This window comes from Motacilla alba, chromosome 23, assembly GCF_015832195.1.
Source record: "Motacilla alba alba isolate MOTALB_02 chromosome 23, Motacilla_alba_V1.0_pri, whole genome shotgun sequence".
NCBI lineage: Eukaryota > Metazoa > Chordata > Aves > Passeriformes > Motacillidae > Motacilla > Motacilla alba.
The window spans coordinates 5,095,562-5,113,678 of NC_052038.1; the positions used below are offsets into that span (position 1 = coordinate 5,095,562).

Consider the following 18,117-nt stretch of genomic DNA (forward strand, 5'->3'; position numbering starts at 1 on the left):
ACATGCAGCCCAGTCCTTTCTGGTGCCTGAACACATGCAGGGCTGCAAGAACCGTGGATAAAAAACAAACCTCCATCAGTCCAGGAACAGCCTCCTCTGGGATACCACAGAGGGTCAGAGCCCCTGTGGAGGCAGGAGAAAGGGAGGCCAGGAAATGCTCTCATTCCCTGCATTAGGGAAGAATTTTCCCTGTGAATTTAGAGAGGGAGGGATGCAGCAAAGTATGAAAGGCAGAAACAGAAGACACAATAATGTGGCTTCCAGTTGCTGCAGGAAGAGAGAAGGAAATAACATCAGCTCCTCCATACACTGGAGATTCAAAGGGAGGAGGAAAAAAGGGATTACATCAGTTAAAATGCTGCAGGGAGCTCTGGACAGAGAGGATACACAGGGGCTCGGTGCTTTCAGGCTCACACAGGAAGAAACAGGAGAGAGAACCAGCAAAAAACCACCATTGCTATGGTGATCTAAAGCATTGGACACACTCAGCAAGGAGAAGAGATAAAAGGAATTACAAGCCACATTTCCAGCTGCACAGAACATCCTTGAGATAGGATCAGGCCCCAGGATCCACCCAGCTCAATTGTTAGTTGATGCTGTCATCTGCCTCCTCATCCTCCACGCTGTCTGCAGGTCAAAGAGGACACAGCACCAGATACAAATGTAAAGGGGTTATTTTATTATTGATTCAGAGGTTAGACAAGGCACCATTTGATCTAAAAAGAAATGCAAAAAAAACCACCCCAATTAAGTGTTATTTTTGCAGGCAATTAAGAAAAGTCTCTTTTGCATTTCTCCAGCATTGTGTGAATTCCAGCTTGGTCATGATCACAGAAAAGCCACCCCATTCCCAAGTAAGGCAGGTTTGGACTAGAGCCACAGCCCCTCTGTTCAGCAGCAGAGAATCCTTGAGAAGTCTTTATGCCAGGGTTTAGGAATGCAGCAGAACAAGAAAAACAGAACTTCCAGGAAAAGACCACGGCATCTCTTTTTCCTTTCCATTTCACACATGATGAATCATTTGTTCTTTTGGTCCTCAGCTGATAGGAAGCAACTTTAGGAAAAAAATCACAGCAAACCTTTCAGTGGCCTCAGAGTACCAAGAGCCCATGAGACAAGCCCTGAAAGTCCTGGAGAAGCCTGGAGTAACATCTAGCCCTGCCCTCCAACAGGTCAAGGACCTGCAGCTGATCACTGAGAGATGTTTCCCTCTCCACAAACATGATTTCTAAGGAGAAGGCCGTCTCCTCTTCACAATGATTCTGCCAAATAAGAAATCCAACCAAAACCCAACCAAATCAGCCCCCCAACCCCTTGTTTACCACCTCCTTCCCCCCCTCCCATCAATCATACCCCCCTCCCAGCTGCCCTCCCTGCAGCCAGGCAAGGGCTGCAAGGGGTGATGTAGCAGAGTGTGCAGCGTTTGGTGGTGTCTCATCTGCTTGATGGAGTCACTCAGCTGGAATAAATGGGAACAGAGAGAGAAAAAAAAAATATTTAGGGAAAAACAAACAAACAAAATTAAGCATGGTTTATGGTAAAAAAAAAATTAAAAAAAAAAAAGAGGCTGGTGAGCTGGATGTGAAGAGAGAGGGAGGAAAGGAATGAAGAGTGGGGGAACATCTTGCTCTTGCTGTAGAGTAAAACCTTGACCAAATCCAGGAATGCCAACAGGCTGGGAACCCTTCCCAGAGTGTGGGGAGCTGCAGCTCTCCCTTTGGCTCTCAAAATAAAAGCTGTTTCCACACAACTTCTTTAGTCACCAAGAAGCCAGGGCAGCTGTAACCCACACACTTTCCCGCTCCCTGGGGCACAGCAGTCCTATCCTAAATGCTATCCCAACCTTCCAGCACACCAACTCCAGGTTATCCTTCCACAGGAAACCCAGAGACAGAGCAAGGGCTGTCTGGGAGTCCCAGGGGACAACAGGCTGCTGGCAAAACCAGCCCTGTTTACTGTCAGAGCCTTTCTCCTCAGTCACATGCTTTCTAGAGCAACAAGTCCACTGCTTTTGGTTCCCAGTTTGCTGGAAGGGAAGAGGTTCTGTCCCTGGAAAGGATGTGTGAGGACAGAGAGGGGATTGTCAGGCAAAAGAGAAGTTATAAAGGAAAAGAGCAAGGGATTCCTGAGGATTAAACATCTGCTCTGGCCACGGAGCTCACAGCAGCTCAGTGCACAGGATGGAGTGGGCCATCCCCAGAGAGAGAGAGAGGAGGATACTCAATAGCAATCAGTAAACACACATGGAATGCCAAAGGACAAAGTTTCATCTGGGCCAATCCATATTTACAGCGGGGTCCTCTAGGAAGGGCTGGAATCCCTCATGGCTAAAGGTCAGTGCCAGCCCTGCAGTGTCACCACACAGCAGCACAATGCCCTGGAAAGGCTCTGAGCACACACAGTGTCCTCAAACACAGCCCGTGGAGCTGCTGGATTTGCTCAAGAAACAGGAACATTTCCATGAGCTCACAGTGAAGGTCGTTAGCTCAAGGGCACGTGGAGCCAGTGGTTAATAACGCTGTCTCTCGAGCCTTGAGAAATCATTTGTTTTGCAATAAGGCTTTATTATATTTAGACTTTGGGATCAGGAGAAGCTCATTGCATCTTCCTCTCCTTGGTCAAAACCAAGGTGAGAGTGAAGAGTTAAAACCCAAGTCCTTTTCTTATCCTCAGGACATCCCAATCTGCCACACAGTAACTGCCAGACTCTGACCACAGATTTCACATTAAAAAGAAGCATCTCACTAATTTGCTATCAATCCCACAAATAAATAAAGGTTGAAACCCCCCCCACCCTCTTTCTGCCCCCACAAGTGCCATCAGAACAGGAACCTGCTACCCCACAGGGAATAAAACACATACAAGGAGAACATATTTCATCACCCAGCCCTGAGCAGCAGCCAGGCTGGCCCTCAGGCTGCTCCCACAGCAACACACACAGAGCAACCCCAGGTTTCAATCCTGCAGCTTCACCTCTCCTGGGAAATCCTTCCCCCACATGCCCAACCTTCTCCAAGGTCCCTGTGGGGTAGCTGGGAGGAGCCAGAAGTACAGTTCCTTCCAGAGAGGAGCATTTCTAGGATGAAACAAAGGCTTTTTGACCCAAAGGAGTGCAGAGCCCATTTCGGGCAGCTGGAGCCTGGGCTCGCTGCGGCCTCTAGAGGCCAAAATCCCAATATCTACACGCAGACTGACGTTCACATATAGCCACATCGAGACCGTTAACAGCTCGTTTAATTAGAGAATTAGCACAGCCCTGCCTTGGGCTGCATCACCTCATCCCTTCCCCTTCTACTCTGCTCAGTCCTTGGCCCCAGAGAGACAGAGACAGAGAAAGAGAGAGGAAAAAAAAAGGAGAACCCCATCGTGGGATGGAGCTTTAAATGAACATAACCAGGTCTTTACATGTTGCTTTCGTGAAGGCTGCCAGGATGCTGGCAAACACCACGTCGGGGGACTGGGAGGCATCCACGGCCGTATGGATCCCTCTCTTGCTGTAGTAGGACACCAGGGGGGAGGTCTGGGTGTGATAGGCCTTCAGCCGGGTTTTCAGGGCCGTCTCGTTATCGTCCGAGCGGCGGATCAGGGGCTCTCCAGTGACCTGGGAGAAGCAAGGGGACAATCTCCAGCCAGCTGCAGCCTGGGATGCTCCCCCCTTCTCTCCCTGCTCCCCTCCTCCTCCAGGGCGGTGCTGCAGAGGAGACCCCAGGTGTGCAGGGGGGATGGAGCGAACCCGGGGCAGCCAGAACAAGACCCAGAGCAGTCACTGAAGAGAGAAGGGCTCAGCACCGTGGTCTTTTTCCCCCACACACCACTCTGCTTGCTAAAAGGAGCCTTGAGACCAGGCACCAGCTACAGCTGCTCCCCAGGATGGAAACCAGTCACAACCAGAGCTGTGGACAGAGTCCAACAAGTTCAGAGGCTGGCAGAGCCTGGGCCAGCTCTGCAGGCTGGCCATGCCCTTCCTCCATCCATCCATCCATCCATCCATCCATCCATCCCTCCCTCCAGTGCCGTTGCCTCAGGCTGCCCCAGCAGCTCCCCACGCTCCCCAGAAAGCCAGGACAGGAAGGCACAAGAGAAGGAAAGAAATGAGTTTTTTCCAGGGAGACACTGCAAAGCATCAGCTAAACCCAAAGCAAGGCAGGCTGCAGCCTTGGGAGCTCACATACATCGTCCTTCATGTGCTCTTTCGGGGGTCTGAACTCCTCGTGATACGAGCGGCCACTCGCTGGGTGAATCAGCCTGAGGCAGAAAAGAAGTGTCAGCAAAGCAGCTGGTCAGGACAAGATCTCCTGAACCTGCCACTCATCAGCACAGAAACATCTGCCACAGCAACACCCAGAGCCTTTCACTTGTAAGAAGATTCTCTCCAGTTATTTCTGTACCGAGGGCCTCTTCAGTTTGGAAAAGCAGCTGCGCTGGGAGATGGAGAAGGGGAGTTTTACATCCTGCTCTGCTGGGAAAGGGGTCTGGAAAACAGTGCACGAGAACACACTCCTGACCCTGGAGGAAGTTTACTGGATCTCAAATGTATTCAGTGTCCTGGGTAAGGGAGCAATAATAGCTTTGGAGAAGGAAGAACTTGGAGTGAGATTTCTATAGAAATCCCTGATTTATAGGGCAAGGAAGGGGCTCTGCTCAAGGCTGGCCCGGGCACGGGGCAGAAATAGAGACCAGCAGCACAGCCAGCCTTAAGCACCGTGAGGACAGCCTGGGATCTGAAATGAGGGTGCTCTTCCACAGACTAGGAAATCCCAAGCTGAGCACCGAGCACTGGGAGAGGAGGATTACCGTCCCGTGATCCTCCGGATCAGCAAGGAGTCGGGGATGCTGAACTCAATGACGGAGTCGAGCTTCTCTTTCCTTTTCTCCAGGAGCTCATCCAGCTGCAAGAGCAAACACCCACCTCAGAGGGGCTGAGGGAGCAGGGACCCCTGGGTTTGAGGGAAGGGGGTGCCGGAGCAGCCCCCGAGCAGGGGCTCCCATACCATCTCTGCCTGTTTCACTGTGCGTGGGAAGCCGTCCAGGAGGAAGCCGTTCTTGCAGGGAGGGGAGTCCAGGTTGTTCTCAATCAGCTCCACCACCATCTCATCACTCACCTGCGGAGATGAGACAGGTACGCTGTCAGGAAGGGCACCCTGAATTTACACACAGCTGCTGCCCGTGCGGACAGGGTGGGATTTTTGTGCAGGGCCAAGGGTTGGGCTCAATAATTCTTGTGTGTCCCTTCCGATCCTTGTCTGTCAGGATATTCTGTGATTCCATAGTTCATGTCAATGCTCAGGCTGCCTGTTCAGGCCTGCCCACATCAGGGCAGCACTCCCTGCAACACTAGGACATAGGCAATGCCACATTTCCCTCCAGGGACACTCCAGCCCACACAGGGACTTGGACCAGCACTGTAACCTCACTGTTACAAAGGTTGCTGCGTTGCAAGGAACGAGGTCAGCTCAAACTCCTTAGATTATTATTTTTTTTAACCAATTCACAATACAAAGTATCAACACAACCTTGATTTCCTGTTACTTTGTACCTTCACCTACACATCCACCTCGGGAGGCAGGCCTGGGCAGGAAGGGCAGAGCAGGCGAGTTGCTCATTGACTCCTATAAACCTCAAACGAAGGTGAAAGCCCGGTAGCTGCTGACAAGCTCTGGCTTCAGTGGACAGTTTTTTCCCCATCTAACAATCTCAGCACACCACTGGGATTAGTGCCTTTTCCACAGATGCTGCAGCCCCAACAACAGCTGTTTATTTGGGAGCAGCTCTCCTCAGCAGCGCTGTTTTCTCCAGCACACACGGCTGGGACCCAGCAGGATTGGGGACCAGGCTGTCACAACACACAAACAACAGCCCTGCAGGCAGGGGAAGTAAGCAACAAGTCACTTCTGTGCCTTCCTGATTACACCCTTTGGAGAAAAAAAAGATGCTGAGCATAAAGCCCATCCTGAAATGCTGGGGTGCTCCCAGCTGAGTTATCACAGAGCTGCGGGATGTGCCCGCGGAGCAGCCTGGAGCTGCCTGCCACACACAAAACACACGTGGCAGATACCACCAGCCTGGCCAGATAACGTCCCTATCTTTCATAACCAGCTGGGGATTGCAGGCTCGGTGTTGCAATGAGCTCTGAGCAGAAGCGAGATAAGACTGCTCTCCCCATCTGGGGCCTGCAGATTCTCCCTGGGGTGTCAGGAGCCTGTGGCAGCCGCAGGGATGCTCGAGATCTGCCCCACACTGGGGCAAGTCACTGCAATTTGTGGTCCCTCGAGTTTCCCCGAGATATTTCAGTCGTTAGGATGAGATAATGAGACCCTCAAAAAAATGAATGTCAGAGATTCTAACTCATGTCCCTTGAGAATCCAAAGTGTCTCTCTCACACAGCAGCTGCTGTAACTACAACAGCAACACCTTTAGGTCTATTTTCACCTCACAGTTACAGGTGAACCGAGCTTATGCAGGAGCTGGGATGCAGATGAACCCTCTGAAGTGACACCTGGAGCTCAGGTATCAAGTGAAGAGACACAGGAGCCACAAAGCACGGCTGTAACATCCTGCAGCTCCAAGGATACACTGTGACCACAGATTCCAGGAGCCAGAAAATTACCAGCCAGCCTGCACCCCCTGAAAGAGAAAAACAGCCCAGGGCCACAGGCTGCTGGTAAGCAAACAGTAATTTTGAAGGGGAAGGATGTTTGTATAGGACGCTTCTCCTGCAGGGTGATAGAAGGAAAGCCCCCAGCCCATCCCTACCTTCACCCTGCAATCTGCATTCCTACACTAATTAGAGAATCCTAATGAGGAGATGCATTTCGTCTGCTCTCATTCCAGATGCTGCCAGCCCATGTCCCCTCCCAGCACATTCCCCGCGACCCACCAGCTTCCCCGAATCCATCGTCTCCTTGAGCCGCTTGCCCAGCTCGGAGCCCGAGGCCACCATGGCCCGCAGCATGTCGCCGGTAGCCAGGTGGCACACGCAGTAGGTCTCGGCCAGCTTCGGGGCCTGCGGAAGAGGACAGAGGTGAGACAGGACCTCGGAGGCTGAGGATCCCCGGCCCGGCGGGGCCTCGTCCCCCTGTCGCGACAGCGGGACAGTCGCTGCCCGGCCAGCACGTGGCAGAGCCCGGCACGGAGCCCCGGAGCTCAGCGACACCGCGTCCCTAATCCGGGACAAAGGGATCGGGGACAAAGAGCCCCGGCCAGCGGGCCCCTGGAGGCGGGATAGGACCGAGCCCCCGCGGAAGGGAGAGCCGGGGCCACACGAACCCACCGCACACCGGCATCCCTCGGCGGGCAGGCGAAGGCCGGACACCCGCGTCCCTCCACGCGGGGGGTCACACGCTGAGTGCCGGGAGTGGGGAAAGCCGGGATCGCTCTCACTCCCGCCGGCATCGCTCTCACTCACCTGCGTGCCCTTGCCGGCGCCGGGGGGGGCCCAGCAGCACGGCGCGGATGCCGTGGCGAATCCCCGCGGCCGGGGCCTGCCCGCCGCCGCCCCCGGCCTGCGCGCTCGGAGCCATGGCCGCCGCCGACTGCGCGCCCGCGCCGCGCCTCGTGGGCGGGGCAGCGCCGCCGGGCGGGGCCATGCAAATGAGGGGCGGTGACATGCAAACCACAACGCGTTTTACATAGTGTGGGCGGGGTTATGAATGAGTGGGCGGGGTTATGAGTGAAGCGGGCGGGGTTATGAATGAAGCGGGCGGGGTTATGAATGAAGGAGGCGGGGTTATGAATGAAAGAGGTGGGGTTAAACGGAGGTGGGCGGGGCTCTGCGCGCCACGTGGATCGCTCGGTGTCCCCGCGTTCGCCCCCAGCTGTCCCCAAGCCCTGGGGTGCTGCGTCCAGCTCTGGGTCACTCGGTTCAAGGAGGACATTGAGCTGCTGGAAGGTGTCCAGCAGAGGCTGGAGCACGAGTCTGATGAGGAGCGGCTGAAGGAGCTGAGCCGGGGGAAAAGGAGGTTCAGGGGTGGCCTTATCTCTCTGCATCTCCCTGAAAGGAGTTTGGAGCCAGGTGGGGGTAGGGCCTGCCTCCCAGGCAGCTGGTGACAAGGCAAGGGGACAAGGTTGGATGTTAGGAAGAATTTCTTCACAGGAAGATTAGACATTGGATTGGGCTGCCCAGGGAAATGGTGGAGTCACCACCCTTGGAAGTATTAAAGGAAAGACTGGACGTGGCACTTGGTGCTGTGGGCATGTTAACACGGTGGTGTCCGGTCACAGTTGGACTTTGTGATCTCAGAGATCTTTTCCAGCCTAATTGATCCCGTGATTCTGAGCTGTGCTCGCCCAGGCGTCGCGTGGGATGGGCTCAGTGCCCTGCTCTGCGTGGGCTGTCCATCGCAACACTGCCCAGCACATCCAGGAGGGACTGGCACCGCAGGGCTCTGTTCTCCCAGCCTCTCTGCATGGTCCCCACATCCCACAGAGCGCAGTCCAGTGCTGGTGATGGGCCAGAGCACAGGCAAAAGCAGCCAGGATCTCACAGCAGACAAGAGCTTCCTTGGCCCTGGTTGCCAGGAGAGCCTGTGGCAAAGCCAAGACCACAGTGTTGGATACAGAAACCCAGGATAAGTCGGTGCTTCCACTCCCCCCTCAGTGGGGACAGCCACCCCTCCACAGACAGAACATTGGCTCCTCAGCAGCACCAGAGAGAGCTGCACATTTAACAAGAAGAGTTAAAAAATCCCTGCTGAGCCCAACCGTGGGCTGGAGCGGTGGCACCGTGTCCAAGATCCAGGTCTCACAGATCACACAGAGCGCCTGCCCTGATGGCAGAGCTGCATCTGCCACTGGGGCACCCACCAGAACCAGCCGCAGCTCAGCAAGGGCAGGACCGGCCCCTGACATCTTCCCAACTGCCTCCCCCTCTGTGGAGTGCCAGCCAAACACCGCCCAGCCTTTCATCTGCAGGAAGCCTGGTTCCCCTGGCAGCATTTCCCAGGTATTCCGGGCTCTCTTCCCCGCCGAGGGTCCCCGCGCTCGGGATGCGCAGCCGCGGGAGGCAGGGCAGGGCTGCGGGGCTGGGGATGAGCTGCGGGGACGCGGTGAGAGCCCGGGGTGACTGCAGGGGACAGCCCCAGCCTTGCGAGAGGGTGGGCGAGCATCCTCCAAAAGGGATGAAGGATGCTCGGAGGTGGCTCGGCCAATGGGGCGGCTGGATTTGGTTGTCATGGCTACGGTTGGGAGGCAGAGCAGGGAGGCAGTGCTGGGAGGGAAGGGGTGCAGAGCCCCCCCCCATCCTCCGCAGGGGCTCGGGGCAGGCAGGGAGCTGGGGCAGGACAGACAGCTGGCCCTGGGGCCGGGTCATTCTCTTGGGATACTCATGGCAGAGTCTGTTTAAATGCTGTCTGAGGTAAGGGGGCTGTGGGGGGCTGTGGGGGAGCTGCTTTGCCTGGCACAGTGAGAAGGGAGCTGTAAAGTGCCTGTGTTGCTAATTCAGGGATGGGGGTGAAGGGCATTGTGCTGTCGGTGCCCCTCTCCCTCTCTAAGCCCCTGCACTGCTTCTCCCCAGACACCCTGGACCCCGAGGCACAGCTACACCTCAGGCTGCTGCAGGAGCTCAGTGTTCCTCGGGGAGCCCCCCTGACAGCACACCAGGACACCTGGAGGGACAACTGGACCGTGGTAAGGAGGGGATGTCTGAGGCTGGGGCACGAGTTCTGACAGGAGTGACCCATTTCATCCCTTCTGTGCCTGACCAGGGTGGGCTGGGTGCTGTTTGGTGGTGGGGGCTGAAGGGTAAAGCTGGAGGAGTTGCTCTCCTTTCCTGCTTGGGAAGCCCTGAGAGCTTCAAAACATGTTTTTTTCATCCTATTCCTGTCTCTGGAATTGGCTGGTGGTGCTTGCTCAACGCATTACAACATCCTGCTGCTCCGGGGTCAGCGTGGTCTTTCTCCCAGTGCCCCCTGGAATGCTGTCAGGAGGTCTCTGTGGGGAGGAGGGGGTGTGCAGCTCTGGGAAATGAAACCTCTGCCTCCTGCTCCCTTCAAATCAGAGAGACCGTGCTCCTGGAAGAGCCCCGGGGCTAGACCCGGATTATTGGAGTGGAAATGTTCCCTTGCTAGCTCATCAGCTCCCTGGGTTATGTGCCAGGCTGGATCCAGAGCAGGAGATTGTTAAAGCTCAGGGTGTGAGCTCAAAGCTAAAGCTCTGCTAGGATGAGCCAGAAAACTCCGCGCTGCTTAATTGTCCCCTTGTTCCACCCCCTGTGTCACGGGACAGCCGTGGAACTGCATCCACAGCAGGGATCCAGGCTGTCCTGAGGCTGGGTGGTGTCAGTGAGTGGCCTGTGCTGTGCCTCCCTTGTCCTGGGCTCCAGGAGCCTCCAGCTGTTTGGGATCCATCGGGGATGTTCGCCCCACTGAGCGCTCAGCAGATCCTGCTGCATTCCAGAGCGTGGAGGGGCCTGTGCTGGCCTAGAAAGGCATCTCTGCTCCTTGGCTTTGTTGTTGACTGTGCTGGTGCCTGCTGATGGAGACGAGGCTGCTGTGTGCCAAAACAGAGCTCTGAACTGCAGAGAAATGTGTCTCCTCCCCCAGGGAAGATGCTGTAACCCACAGCAGGGCTCTGCTGAGCTGCTGGTTTGGAGCAGAGCAGCACACAGCTCTACCCTGGGGCACCCCGGGCTGTGGGATGGGTGCTCCAGGCTGATGGAGCTTCTGGACCCTTCCTCTGAATATTCCCTTCCTTTTTACAGCGTGTCTCACCCTTAGAATCCATCCCCTGCTCCAGGAGGCTCTAAAGGAGCATCCCCACACCCAGAACATCCCACCATGAGCGGGTACTTGAACGAATCCAACTTCCTGATGGTGGAGGAGGGCTTCACCACCAGAGACCTCCTGGAGAACCTCCTGGGCGAGCTGTGCCAAGAGGTGAGGGATGCTCTGCTGCTGCCTTTGGAAAAGGCACTCCTGGAGCTGCTGCTCACTCCAGCTGTCTCCTAGAGCGACCAGCAGGCCTTCTTCGTGGCGGACCTTGGGGACATCGTGAAGAAACACCTGCGTTTCCTGAAGGCCCTGCCCCGAGTGAAGCCCTATTTCCCGGTGAAATGCAACGGCAGCGAAGGGGTGATCCGGCTGCTGGCAGAGCTGGGGGCAGGATTTGCCTGTGCCAACAAGGTAGGGCTGTGGGAGGGCAGCTCCGGGGGAAATGTTTGTGGGGAAGTGGCAGAGCTCACCCTCCTTTCCTAAGACTCTGCTCTAGGTGACATTTTCAGGGGCAGGAGTGTCCCTCTGCTGTCACAGCCCAGAAATCCTTGTCCCGTCTGTGTTGTCCCCTTTGGCTGACATCCCTGTCCTTGGAGCTGGTGGCACAGCACATCCCTGGGGTGTCACTGCCACGGCTGTCCAACTCTCGGTGTCCTCAGGACTAAGCCTAAAGCTTTTTGCTCCCTCCTGCTTCTCATTTTTAACAGCCAGACTTCCAGGGAGGAGGCAAAATGAAATCACTTACTTTAATGTAATTAAACAGGACAAGAAAGGACAAGAGTTATCACAGCTCAGACCAGGAGTCAGCCCCAGGCCTGCTAGCCCCTCTTGTCTCCTCTCCCATTCTCTGGTGTTTTTAAACCTGTCCCTGCCAGGACAAAGTCCACTGTGATCCCTTTGAGCTCTGGTAGCTTTTCCCTGGAAAAGCCCAGGCTGCAGCGCTGGCGCTTCGCCCTCCTCAGCACTGCGAGCTGGCCGAGACCCAGAGCTGGTGGCTGGTCCTCACCCAGCTCCTGGGCACCTGCTGCACGTGTCCCCTTGTCCCTGCAGGCAGAGATCACCCAGGTTCAAGGCATTGGGGTCCCAGCAGACAGGATCTTCTACAGCAGCCCCTGCAAGCAGGTCGCCCACATCAGGTACGCGGCCACGCACGGGGTCAGGCTGATGGCCTTTGACAACGAGGTGGAGCTGAGCAAGGTGGCCAGGAGCCACCCCCGTGCCAGGTGAGTGTCTGGCAGTGCCACTGGAGCGGGTGCTGCAGGAAAGGATGGGCAGGGGGCCGTGGGGGGCAAGAGGAGGTTGTACAAGGTGGGTGTCAGTCTCTTCCCCCAAGTGGTAGCACAAGAGGAGCAGCCTCAAGCCGTGCCAGGGGAAGTTTGGATTGGATATGGGGAAAAATTTGGTCACTGAAGGGGTGACCAGGCAGTGGAACAGTCTGCTCGGGGAAGGGGTGCAATCAGCATCTCTGGAAACATTCAGAAAACTTGTAGATGTGGTGCTCAGGGACGTGGCTTAGTGCTGGACTTAACAGTTGGGGTTAATATTTGGAACTCAGTGATCTTTGGGGGCTTTTCCAGCCCTCAAAGGCTCTTCCTTTCATCATCCTGTTATTCCGAGACCCCTCAACGCGGTGTGCCTTTGCTGTGCAGGATGTTGTTGGGGATCACTGCTGACTCCATCCCTGCTGCCCACCCGAGCATGACCTTTGGGACCACGCTGAAGTCCTGCCGGCGCCTGCTGCAGGCAGCGAAGGACCAGGCTGTGGAGGTTGCTGGCATCAGGTACAGCCCTGGGCCTTCTTCCCTTCTGGATTGGGATCTGGGGAGCTCTGCCCTGCTGGAACAACGCAGTGCTCCGGCTGCTCTGCTGGGAGTGAGGTGAAGGCAGGGATTTGGCCTCGTTGGGGCCAATTTGGGGCAGGTTTGACCCTCAGACAGGCTTCTGCAGGGCTGGCTTGCCGTGGCCTGTGGGGAGCTGAGTGAGTGACAGCCCCAGTGCCTTATCCCCTCTGCCCTGGGGGTGATCAGACCTTGCTGAGATGGGGTCTGTGCCCTCAGCTTCCACCTGGGGAGCCGTGGGCTGGAGCCCCAGGCCTGGGCCCAGGCTGTGGCCACAGCACAGCTGGTGTTTGACATGGGCACGGAGCTGGGACACCACATGCACCTCCTGGACATCGGGGGGGGATTCCCTGCCACTGAGGACACCAGAGCCCCGCTGGAAGAGGTACAAACCTCCAACAGCTGCCCTCAGCAGGCAGAGAATGAGCTTGGAAGCTCTCCCTGGGTTTGGCTCCCTGCGAGGAAGATTCTTTTTCTTCCCTCCCAGATCGCTGCTGGGATAAACTCTGCCTTGGATTTGTACTTCCCTGAGGGCGGCGGGGTGGACGTTATTGCCAGGCCTGGGCGTTACTATGTCACCTCTGCCTTCACCCTGGCTGTCAGCATCACTGCCTTGGAGGAGATCCCCGTGGAGCAGGCTGGCTCTGATGGTAGGTGTGACAGCAGGGCGTGTTCCCTGTGTCCCTGAGCCTTCCTGAGCCCTCTCCCCACTCCCCAATGGGTCCCCTGTGTCCCTGAACCCTCTCCCTGTTCCCTGATGTGTCCCCTGTGTCCCTGAGCCCCCCTGAGCCCTCTCCCTGCTCCTTGATGTGTCCCCTGTGTCCCTGAGCCCCCTTGAACCCTCTCACTGCTCCCTGATGTGTCCCCTGTGTCCCTGAGCCCCCCGAACCTTCTCCCCACTCCCTGATGTGTCCCTGAGCCCCCCTGAACCCTCTCCCTGTTCCCTGATGTGTCCCCTGTGTCCCTGAGCCCTCTCCCTGTTCCCTGATGTGTCCCCTGTGTCCCTGATGTCCCTGAGCCCCTCTGAACCCTCTCCCTGTTCCCTGATGTTTCCCTGTGTCCCTGAACCCTCTCCCTGCTCCCTGATGTGTCCCCTGAGCCCCCCTGAGCCCTCTGTCCCCTCCCTCGCAGAGGAGGAGTGTGGCAGCAGGAAGAGCCTGGTCTATCACCTCAGCGATGGCATCTACGGTGCCTTCAGCTGCCTCCTGTTCGACAGCCCCTGCCCCCGGCCTCGGCTGCACAAGGTGAGGGGCGAGGGGCTCAGGATGTCCCTCACGTTGGGTCAGCCACGGGGCGAAGCTGCACCCACTCCGTGGGGCCGAATTCGGGGCTCGGGGTGCCACTGGGGACGTGCTGATCCCACAGAGGCCGTGCCCAGAGCAGCCCTGGCACAGCAGCAGCCTGCGGGGCCCGCCGGGGCACGGCGAGGATCGCATCGCCGACGGGCTGCAGCTGCCCCGGCTGCACGTGGGGGACTGGCTGCTTTTTGGGAACATGGGAGCCTACAGCACGCCGACAGCGTCCCTGCTCACAGCTGCTCCCCGGGCACGCGTCACCTGCGCCATGTCCCGTGTGGCCTGGTAAGAGATGGGCAGGGCTGGGGTCACCCACGCCATGTCCCTGTGGCCTGGTAAGAGATGGGCAGGGCTGGGGTCACCCACGCCATGTCCCTGTGGCCTGGTAAGAGATGGGCAGGGCTGGGGTCACCTATGCCATGTCCCTGTGGCCTGGTAAGAGATGGGCAGGGTGGGAGGGCAGGGCTGGCTCCCGTGCGAGGTGCTGGCTTCTCTTCCAGCTGGGCTCTTGGCCCAAGGAAAAGGGGGAAAGCTGAGTCCCTGAACCTGGGAATTTCAGGGTGAAATCATGGCCTCGAGAGGCAAAAGTCCTATTTTTAAAATAGGATTTAAAAAATGTTTTTAATATTAAAAATATGAAATATTTAAAAATATTTTTTAATGTTATCATGGTTGAGGCAGTTTTTCACTGGAGGAAAGAGAGCCAGCTCACCTCTGGCTGTCATTCTGGGGGACAGGAGAGCCCTGGTGTGTCCCCATCCCATCCTCAAGGGGCTGCTCCTTCCCCTGGCTCCCCCTTGGGTGTCTCCCCTTGCAGGAAAGCTGTCCAGCTCTTCCAGGGAAAGCCACCCCAGACAGAAGATGACCGTGAGAGCCTCTGCACGCCCTTGTCCTGTGGCTGGGAGATGGCAGAGACACTTTGTGTCACCCCTGTCTTCGCTCCAGCTGGCATCATCTGAGCAGCTCTGGGGAAGGAGCCACGGTGGGAAAGGTCCTGTGGTGGTACTGGCAGGGGAAATGTCCCATCATGGTGTTGGGGTGGGAAAAATCCCATGGCAGCACCAGGGGAAATGTCCCATCATGGTGTTGGGTGGGAAAAATCCCATGGCAGCACCAGGGGAAATGTCCCATCATGGTGTTGGGTGGGAAAAATCCCATGGCAGCACCAGGGGAAATGCCCTATAATGGTGTTGGGTGGGGAAAATCCCATGGCAGCCCCAGGGGAAATGTCCCATCATGGTGTTGGGGTGGGAAAAATCCCATGGCAGCCCCAGGGGAAAAGTCCCACAGTGGTGCTGGAGGGATAAAAATCCTACAGCGGGAAAAGCGGGATTTTCACATCCTGCAAATCCACAGTGGGAAAAGTCCCCTGGCTGTACCAGAAGGGAGAGGTCCTGCGGTGGTACCGGAGGGGGAAAGGATCCCATGGCAGTGCCAGGGAGGAGGAAGATGCCATCCTGCCTCTGGCATCACCCCGCTCTGCTCTCATGGCCTTGGAAGTAAATCCTGTCCCATAAATCCCGCTCCTCCAGCTCCTGTGCTGTGCCTGCCTTCCAAAGGGGTTCGGGGGGTCTGGGCTCTGTTTTTAGGGGGGTGGTGGTCATTGGTAGCCCAGCGAGGCTTGAGGGGTCGGGTGAGGAAGCCCCTGGCACTTCCTCCCCACCCTGTGCCAGGAACTGGGAGCACTGGGGGGCACTGGGAGAGCTGGGAGAGCTGGGGGGCACTGGGAGAACTGGGAGAACTGGGGACACCGGGAGAACTGGGAACACTGGGAGAGCTGTGTGGCACTGGGAGAACTGGGGGGGGCACTGGGAGAGCTGGGGGCCACTGGGAGGACCTTGGATCATGGGAATGCGATGCACTCAGGGTAATGGGACACCGGGTGACACCGAGGTGGAGGCACTGGGAGCACTGGGGGGGTGCATTGGTCAGATCACCCTTGATCTCCAGGTTTGGGGACTCAGAGAGGGCACTAGGAGAACGAGACTGGGAGGACACTGGGAGCATTGGGAGGACACTGGGAGGGCACTTGGGGGGGCACTGGGAGCATTGGGAGGACACTGGGAGGGCACTTGGGGGGGCACTGGGAGCATTGGGAGGACACTGGGAGGGCACTTGGGGGGGCACTGGGAAGGCACTGGGAGCCCTGGGAGAGCCTTGAGCTCCGTGGCCGCCAGGGGGCGCTGGGGCGCGGCGCGCCGCAGTCCTCCGAGCCGCCAGGGGCGCTAGAGCACAGGGCGGGGCGCTGCTGCCGCTCTTCTCTCTGACTCCGCCCAGCCGTAGAGCGCGACACGGTGCCGCGCCGTCGGTCGCGCTTGACGGCGGGGGCGTCGCGAAAGGCCCGTGAAGGACGGCGGCGGGCCCGTGAGGGGGGGCGGCGGTGTCGGCGGCGCGACAGCGGCCGTGTCGCGACAGCAGCGCAGCCATGCCGTTCTGGGGCCTGCAGAAGCAGCTGGGCATCGATGTGGACAGCTTCCTGCTGCGGCAGAGCATGCCGCAGCCGCACGGCCAGGCCGCGGTCTGCCACGCCTTCGAGCGCGAGTGGGTGGAGTGCGGGCACGGGCTGGGCCAGACCCGCGCCCGGCGCGAGTGTCAGCTCGAGTACGAGGATTTCATGGAGTGCATGAAGCGCACCAAGCTGGTGGGTGAGCGGGGGGACAGCGCGGGGCCTTGGGGGGACACGGGGGGCGTAGGGATCTGGGGGTCCTGACAAACTGGGGGGGCACCAGCCGCGGGCTGGGGGGATTCGAGGTGCAGGGTCAGGCTGGGGAGGGGTGCAGAGGGGCCTGGCCGTGCTCTGGGGGAGGTTTGGGGGCTCCAGCTCTAGGGGGGGAGCGCTGCCTGGTCGTTCCCAGCCTGAGGGGGGGCTGGCCCCGCAGCAGCCCCTTCCCCCGGGCTGTGCTGGCTGCAGGAGCCCGGGGAAGCCGCGGCTGCCCCGTTCCTGGGAGGGTTCCAGGCCAGCTTGGAGCGGTCTGGTCAGTGGAAGGTGTCCCTGCCCACGGGGGTGGGGCCGGATGGGATTTTAGTTCCCTCCCAACCAAACCATTCCATGCTTCGGGGCAGCGTGGAGCAAGGTCTGTCCCTGCCCCTGCTCCTCCAGCAGCTGCCACATCCAGGACAAAATCCTGCTCGGAAAACGGGGCTGGAAACCCAAATCTCATCAGTCCTGAAAGCCCCAAAATCTTTGAGAAGAGCCTTAAAGTGGAGCGAGGAGCCCCAGGGCGGGGTTTGTGTGGGCTCCACGTCTGTGGGGCTGCCAGGACCTGCCCTGGGGACCCCTTGGGGACCCCCTGAGACCTCCCCTGTGTCCCTGGCAGACTCAGCGGCTCCGGATGATCCTGGAGCAGCGGGACAAGATGATCAAGCAGGGGAAGTACACACCCCCCGAGCACCACATGGGCAAGGAGGAGCCCAGGCCGTGATTCCCTCGGGAATTCCTCTCGGAAGAAAGCTCCCGGAGCGCGGGGCAGGGGCCCTGCTGTGGCTGGAGGGGAGCAGCCTCGGGTTGGGCGTTGCTGGGGCAGTAAATATCCGTTTGGAATGTCTCCTTGCCTCTGTCTTCTCTTTTATTTGGGGGGGTGAAACACCTCGTTTCCACACGGATTCAGAGTGGAGGCTGGATTTGGGATCTCTCCTGGCTTTTCAGTGTGTGGGAGGCAGATTTCCTCCCTGGGGGGGTGAAATCCCATATTCCAGCAGGATCCGTGGGGCCCTGGCACAGCCCGGGGGGTCTGTCCCTCCCCAGGAGAGTTTTTCCTTCCATTCCCTCACTTTTGGAGCCGCAGGAGAATCCCTGGAAGGGAAGAGAATCCCTGGAGTGGCCAGCTCTGTGCTTCAATCCACATTTTTAAAGCTGCTGCCGGTGGAGTTAGTGCTGGATCCTCGCTGGGACATTCCTGATCCCAAATCCCCCTGCTGGGATGGCAAGGGCTGAGCCCGGCGCGACCTCTGGGGGCAGGGATGTGACACAAGGGACATTCCAGGAGGGACATTCCAGACCCCTGACTCCAGGCAGCCCCTGGGATGTGAGGGCTCACAGCTGGGTGCTGGTTTTGGGGGGCTCTGAGCCCCCTCAGGGTGTCCAGGGCAGGGATCTGAGCCAGGAGAGCTCTGTTATTTCCCCTTGGAACAAAGTGCCCTGCAGAAAGCCCTTCCCTGGATTTCCCAGGAGCCATCCCAGCAGGGTTGGAGCTTTTCCTGGCATTTCTGCTGCTCCTCACAAGCCCCTGTCCCTCATTCCCCCCAAACCAGCCCTGCCCGAGCTTTGTCCCTTCCCCC

The 18,117-nt window shown here is 58.0% G+C and overlaps 3 protein-coding genes across 5 annotated transcripts; 2 read left to right on the top strand and 1 right to left on the bottom strand.

The window, feature by feature from the left end:
* Window positions 1-656: 656 nt before the first annotated feature.
* Window positions 657-7,537, bottom strand: AK2 (adenylate kinase 2). The gene is made up of 7 exons (XM_038160802.1): window positions 7,406-7,537; window positions 6,878-7,003; window positions 4,992-5,102; window positions 4,795-4,889; window positions 4,173-4,245; window positions 3,406-3,601; window positions 657-1,459 (listed from the first exon to the last, which is right to left on the bottom strand). The coding sequence occupies exons 2-7, from the start codon at window positions 6,950-6,952 to the stop codon at window positions 1,452-1,454; spliced, it is 558 nt and encodes a 185-aa protein (XP_038016730.1). The 5' UTR covers window positions 6,953-7,003; window positions 7,406-7,537; the 3' UTR covers window positions 657-1,451.
* Window positions 7,538-8,787: 1,250 nt separating this feature from the next.
* Window positions 8,788-15,370, top strand: AZIN2 (antizyme inhibitor 2). Of its 3 annotated transcripts, none has more exons than XM_038161155.1 (11): window positions 8,788-8,941; window positions 9,512-9,624; window positions 10,697-10,871; window positions 10,944-11,117; window positions 11,757-11,929; window positions 12,356-12,487; window positions 12,764-12,929; window positions 13,032-13,194; window positions 13,676-13,788; window positions 13,910-14,124; window positions 14,657-15,370. In XM_038161155.1, the coding sequence occupies exons 3-11, from the start codon at window positions 10,773-10,775 to the stop codon at window positions 14,796-14,798; spliced, it is 1,377 nt and encodes a 458-aa protein (XP_038017083.1). In that variant the 5' UTR covers window positions 8,788-8,941; window positions 9,512-9,624; window positions 10,697-10,772; the 3' UTR covers window positions 14,799-15,370. The 3 variants fall into 3 exon arrangements, with proteins under 3 accessions (XP_038017083.1, XP_038017084.1, XP_038017082.1); XM_038161156.1 differs by lacking the exon at window positions 8,788-8,941 and adding an exon at window positions 8,964-9,044; XM_038161154.1 differs by lacking the exon at window positions 8,788-8,941 and adding an exon at window positions 9,192-9,352.
* Window positions 15,371-16,145: 775 nt separating this feature from the next.
* Window positions 16,146-17,382, top strand: LOC119711072 (NADH dehydrogenase [ubiquinone] iron-sulfur protein 5-like). The gene is made up of 2 exons (XM_038160804.1): window positions 16,146-16,480; window positions 17,157-17,382. The coding sequence occupies exons 1-2, from the start codon at window positions 16,265-16,267 to the stop codon at window positions 17,259-17,261; spliced, it is 321 nt and encodes a 106-aa protein (XP_038016732.1). The 5' UTR covers window positions 16,146-16,264; the 3' UTR covers window positions 17,262-17,382.
* The last annotated feature ends 735 nt before the right edge of the window (window positions 17,383-18,117 follow it).

What these genes read in the sequence shown, in the direction of transcription:
- AK2 (XM_038160802.1), bottom strand. Translation starts at nt 6,952, where the DNA reads ATGCTGCGGGCCATGGTGGCCTCGGGCTCCGAGCTGGGCAAGCGGCTC. An exon ending in CAGTGAAACAGGCAGAGATG is followed by an intron (nt 4,890 to 4,991) that starts GTATGGGAGCCC and finishes TTGCTCTTGCAG; the next exon opens with CTGGATGAGCTCCTGGAGAA. An exon ending in ATCCGGAGGATCACGGGACG is followed by an intron (nt 4,246 to 4,794) that starts GTAATCCTCCTC and finishes TTTCTGCCTCAG; the next exon opens with GCTGATTCACCCAGCGAGTG.
- AZIN2 (XM_038161155.1), top strand. Translation starts at nt 10,773, where the DNA reads ATGAGCGGGTACTTGAACGAATCCAACTTCCTGATGGTGGAGGAGGGC. An exon ending in TGGGCGAGCTGTGCCAAGAG is followed by an intron (nt 10,872 to 10,943) that starts GTGAGGGATGCT and finishes GCTGTCTCCTAG; the next exon opens with AGCGACCAGCAGGCCTTCTT. An exon ending in GCCATGTCCCGTGTGGCCTG is followed by an intron (nt 14,125 to 14,656) that starts GTAAGAGATGGG and finishes CTCCCCTTGCAG; the next exon opens with GAAAGCTGTCCAGCTCTTCC.
- LOC119711072 (XM_038160804.1), top strand. Translation starts at nt 16,265, where the DNA reads ATGCCGTTCTGGGGCCTGCAGAAGCAGCTGGGCATCGATGTGGACAGC. An exon ending in GCATGAAGCGCACCAAGCTG is followed by an intron (nt 16,481 to 17,156) that starts GTGGGTGAGCGG and finishes TGTCCCTGGCAG; the next exon opens with ACTCAGCGGCTCCGGATGAT.